The 5,538-nt window shown below is 36.1% G+C and overlaps 1 protein-coding gene across 15 annotated transcripts in view; it reads left to right on the top strand.

The window, feature by feature from the left end:
* atp2b2 (ATPase plasma membrane Ca2+ transporting 2) overlaps window positions 1-5,538 on the top strand; it is a 119,362-nt gene that overhangs the window by 73,577 nt on the left and 40,247 nt on the right. For 13 of the 15 annotated variants that reach the window (XM_032512789.1, XM_032512776.1, XM_032512774.1 and 10 more), the window contains 3 exons: window positions 1,007-1,132; window positions 3,007-3,132; window positions 3,604-3,636. In XM_032512789.1, the coding sequence (XP_032368680.1) occupies window positions 1,007-1,132; window positions 3,007-3,132; window positions 3,604-3,636 (285 nt within the window). The remainder of the gene's footprint in view (window positions 1-1,006; window positions 1,133-3,006; window positions 3,133-3,603; window positions 3,637-5,538) is intronic. The other 2 variants (XM_032512784.1, XM_032512787.1) reach the window with 1 other exon arrangement.

Genomic DNA, 5,538 nt, shown 5'->3' with positions numbered 1-5,538 from the left:
GTGTGTGTGTGTGTGTGTGTGTGTGGAGACACCTACTGTAGCGGGAACTACCACAGACGTTGTTTTGAGCACCATGACAACTGATAAGTCACAACCGTATAAGATGCAGTCACGCAACTTCACGACTTTGTAGTTGACATCAAACTGAAGGCGTATTTCAAAAAAGGGGTGTGGTCTGAGCAAAGGGTGCTGGAACTAGTGGGCTATGAAGTAAGGCTTTATTGGCTTTGCTGCTCATGTGATCCCATCTCATGATGGTCTCTAGTTGCTACATCTTAACAACATCTTTCTGGGGAAATAAAGGTGTAACTGGCTCTTAGTTTTTTGTTGACAGTACCATCTATCTTGCACTTTAAAGATTACACATGATTTTGTAGCAGCGTGCAAGGTATTTAGTCATGCAAACTCTCGATTGATTAATGTACTGTATGGCAAATTGACATCTATTTAGTTTGCCCTTTCTTACTACTACAAAACTTTTGCATCAACTAGTTTTTTGTTTCAAACATGGCTTTAATTAAAACAATGAAAAGTTACACTAAAATTGACCAAACCTTCCAGAACAATTTGATAACTTTGATTAACTTTGTTCTGTGTGAAGTAATTTTCATGGTTCAGTGGCTGAAATTAGACTTTCAACTCATTTCCAGAGGGGGATTAAAGTTATGAAGTCCACCTTAAGCAATTAAATATATTTAAGCAACAGTATGTTAATGTTATGAAATTAATTAGCTGCCAGATCTATCTCCACAGTGCTGTGGAGTAAGGTCTGGCTCACACATACATTCTGGGATAGGAGAAAAAAAGGAGAAATTTCTTTAAACCAATTACAAAGAAGAAAAATCTCTCATTCTACCTACTGCAGCTTTAAAACAACTCTAACCTAACTCTATGGAACCTTCAAAGTTATCTGAACTAATTTGTTGCGTATGGCTATATAAATCAATTCCAGAACATGTAAATATATCCACTGCAGATAGCAACCGTGCAATTTCTATTGTTGCAGGCGATTTGCTTCCCGCTGATGGAGTGTTGATCCAGGGCAATGATCTGAAGATTGATGAGTCATCACTGACTGGAGAGTCTGACCACGTCAAAAAGTGTGCAGACATGGACCCCATGCTGTTGTCTGGTATGTTGCCAGTCAATGCTGTCACTCCAGATGAATGGGAGTATTCTGTGTCATGTCATCTGCATTCAATGTTGTTTAAATGGAAAAGGGACTAAAAGAGAGGTAGGGACTCGACTGAGGATTCAATACTTCACCTGCTGAGTTTTAAGTTAGCAACTTTTTTGATCCCCTCAACTACAAAATAATTGTGTGTAGTTACTGCTCTTAAAGGTAAATGTTGATTTGTTTTACAAAATAGAAAGCATTTGGAATTAATCAATCTCTCAAGCAAGCTCACAACTACCTACTACGCCATAATGTTCAAACCTTTTATTTCCATCCTTTGCCTACAAATAAATGACATAAGTAGAAATACTAAATGTTTATGTAATAATTGTGAATGTTTAAAATTACTTGAGAGGAAACCATGTTAATGGCCAACAAAAAGCCTCAAATGTTTCATTTATAAATTGAGGTTTGCCTGACATTACTTATTGGGATTAGGTTTGGTTTGCCGAGTTCCTTTTGCAAAATCTATTGTAAAAACCAAATTAATTATAAGTCACAGTCATGGCATCACCTTGGACAGAAGACAATATGTTCTTTATTATAATCTAAATATCCATGCAGAGGATACTGGTGATAGCCAAAAAATAACACTTTTTTAATCTACTTTCCCTCTTTATTTGACACTAGAATTAGCAAAATTTTGAAGAATATCATTGATAACAGAAATGTGGGTTAATCTGATCTCACATCTTTGTTTTACCTGTGGATAATTAGCTGTGTGCCTTTTTGCTACCTTCTTTAATTAGCCTCGTATTCACCCACATCGGGTCACTCCCCCAAAGTTTAATAGTGTTCTGCATGTATACTCTACATATACACACATGACCAAAAGTGTAGTGTATTTGCACAGTGACATGTTTTTACTGCTTTTGGCTCTCTACTTCAGCACATTGGATTTAAATTTAAACAGTGATTGATAATAAATTGCTTACTTTTGACTTTAATGATGTTTGATATAGTGATGTAAAGCCAATATAGAACCAAAGCAGCCAATATGTTTTGAAGAGCAAACAACCAATTGTTCTTAATTGACCACATGAATCATACAGAAGGTGTGTTGTGTGCAATACGAGAAAGCTGTCATTTAAGTATACACTGTACTAGGAAATTGGAAAACACTGTAAGACAATAAATATACTTACACTTTCATACTATAGAAAACTTATTTAAGGGACAATTGCCCAAATTGGTATATTAAAAGTGCCTGTGTTGTAAAAAGAATTTCCAAGTCTTTTTTTAATCATAAAGCAGGTCGAGGTGCTATATAAATAATGTAAAAGTAAAACGCTTGGCCCACTGAGAAATGCACACAGCCCGTATTCAGAAACAGTGCCTTTAAACGAGCTGTCAGGACTTACTTATGGTTAAAATGTCACTACTATACTATATATATTGTAGGTAGAAAGTAACTGTTCAGTGCCGTTACAGTCATTCCTTGGCTGCAGTGATGGTGCAGAGATACAGAGAGCGCAGATGTGGAAGAACCGAAAATGCTGACCATTCAGAGCAGACTGGGGCTTTTTTGGTAGAGGGGCTTGAAGAGACAGGCGCTTAAACGGAACGTTTCAGACAGAGCGTGAATGTAGATATACTCAAAGAAGACAATAAGAGAACAACGTTGTGTTTTTTTTGTAACATTAAAGCATGTAAACAAACAGAAACCCAAAATATAAAAGTATGAACCTGAAAATGAGCTTGATATGGGACCTTTACCAATCACCACGATTAGGACAAGAACACAAGAAGATGTCAGGTTGTCGTTAAGCAAACACTGAAAATAAATAGATGTGATATGTTATTATAACACCCTGCTGCACTTTCTCCAGGCACCCATGTGATGGAGGGGTCAGGGCGCATGGTGGTGACTGCTGTCGGTGTCAACTCTCAGACTGGAATCATCTTCACCCTGCTGGGGGCTGGCACAGAGGAAGAAGAGAAAATAGAAAAGAAAGGTAAGATCATTATATCATTGAATTATCTTTTTTTATATAAACATGCAATCGTTTTTAGCAGTTGCTTCAGGTAATTTGTTCTTTTGTTAGTGTTGCTCAGCAACATACCCTTGCAAAAGCGTTTTTTCATTTCATTCCCTTATGTCCTGAAGGTCAAACGGTGTGCTCTCAGTACATAATGTCATTGTGTTTTTACCTGTCTTGTTCATCAGAAAGGTTATAAACAATACACTCACACATGTCCACCTGTTGAACTCATATAAACAAACCTTATATACAACCCTTTTGTTGGTATTCCTGGTATTCGTAGTACGTAGTACAGTACCTGACAATAAACCTCTTTGCTGAATATGTATAAATACTGTATGAAATAAATATTGGCGGCACACATGTAAGCTGCAGTATCCAGGTTATGTGGCTTCAGGTGCATTATTGTCCTTACTCTCTTATCCTTCCAAATTCAATTCAAAGGAGGGGCAGTGGAAGACGGACACCAGAATACAGGTAGAGTATCACCTTTCTCTGACCCCTGGGAGTGGTACTTGATCCTTTTAACCTTTAACCTTTAGTGATTCCCTGTAAACCACCGTCATTCTACATCCCTCCTCTGTAGCCGAGCACCCTTACCCCAGTTTAAACTTAAAAAGAGAGGCTTCACCCTCACACTGCATCTTTTTAAGTGTTGACAGATGACATATTTCACAATGCATAATCCTCTCCCCATATAACAGGCACTGCACTCATCAAACTAACTAGCTAGCATTCAACATCAGTCCTGTTTCAAAGACGGATTGAATGCGAGTAGACAAAGGCTGTCAGACTCATCTCATTACTGTATGACAGAACAATGACATAAGCCCTGCATGTGTATAGCACATGTACCAACAGTGGTGAAGTAGTACAGTATAAGCTTTTATAACATGTTCTGTATATTGTAACATGATGATATTTTCACATCTTACATATGTACATACATATTTTAACATCAGTAGGGATTTTGTGCCTCTTTGGATAGCTCTAGTTTTGATGAGCATAATATATGTGTTCTTCTCTTGACTAGTAATTGCAGTGCTTCAGCAATATATGCATTGATTTTTCACAATTGTCATTGATTGTCAACAAACAATCCTAGGTATGTGATCAACTAAGAACAAACTTTAAAGTTTAACGTTGATCCTACTCTATCCTTGCAGATTTTATACACATTGGTATTTTCAAAGTGTCACTGCTAGAAATTTTGATTAAAATCTTATTTAAAAAATTGTGTTGTACATCATGCAGTAAAGACTTCATGTATGGCTGGCCTAATAAGTACAACTATAACAACTTCATTTAAATTTGTGTTAAGATTACACAAATATAACTTGTTAAAGTTAGGATTGCCTTTGGCAGCTAAGCCTTTTTTAAAGGATCACACTAGCAGACTGTAGTTTTATTCAGATGGCTTTTCTGACAAAACACTGCTCATGTTTGCATCAATAATTTTCACTAAAATCAATGGGGTGCTTTGTCATTACATAAAGAAATTGCTTTTCAATGAGGTAATAAACAAAGTTACTAAGAATTGTAACAAAACGTACAAGCTACTGTAAGTCATTGTGTTTTGTTAACAATGGACTAAGAGCCTATAATGACACAGGAAAACAATTATTGACCTTCAATTGAATTTCCTGTTACTAGTAATCATAGTTTATGTGACTGCTGTCAAAAGTCATTAGAAAATCCTTGCATGATCTATTCCAGGTTTTGAAAACCATAAGTATGACTACAGGGGGCTAAGGCAAGAATGTGGACACCTTCTCATATTTACACTAGTACAATGAATCGGCCCCAACACTTAATTGCTTGGCACTCATGCATTTCCCTGGCTAATACGTTTTCCCTTTTAGATTTTGTTTACTTTGCAGGAGAGTTTATTTTCGGATTGGCTATGCAACCCCTTTTAGCTTATTTGTTTCAGATCTCTGCTCAAATTTTATTTTGTGCTTCTTACAGTAATTACATGAATAACATGGTTTAAAACCAATTAACAAAGACAAAAATCACAATAAATTGACATGTAATATATTTACAATACATTTAAAAAAAATACTAGATGTGTGGCTCTGGATTCACATTTTTTTATTTGATTGTTTTGATTGTTTCCACATATGTTTAGATTTCATTTTTCATGTCTGTCCAATGTTTCACTTGTTTGCTTCATTGGCATAACATTTACAAAAATGACATAACATATAATTAGATGAACATTACACATTTACAAACCACACTGATCACAACACTACACTTTATTGTAGTTTACCTATGCGGAAACTCTTAAATGTGCTATAACCATGTTATTTCTGTTCATTGTCTTGTGCGTGGACATGCATGTGTGTGTGTATGTGCGTGCGTGTGTGTGTGTGT

Source organism: Etheostoma spectabile, chromosome 4, assembly GCF_008692095.1.
Source record: "Etheostoma spectabile isolate EspeVRDwgs_2016 chromosome 4, UIUC_Espe_1.0, whole genome shotgun sequence".
Classification (NCBI taxonomy): Eukaryota; Metazoa; Chordata; class Actinopteri; order Perciformes; family Percidae; genus Etheostoma; species Etheostoma spectabile.
The sequence above is the reverse complement of the archived record's forward strand: the minus strand, read 5'-3'. Positions and strand labels throughout refer to the sequence as shown.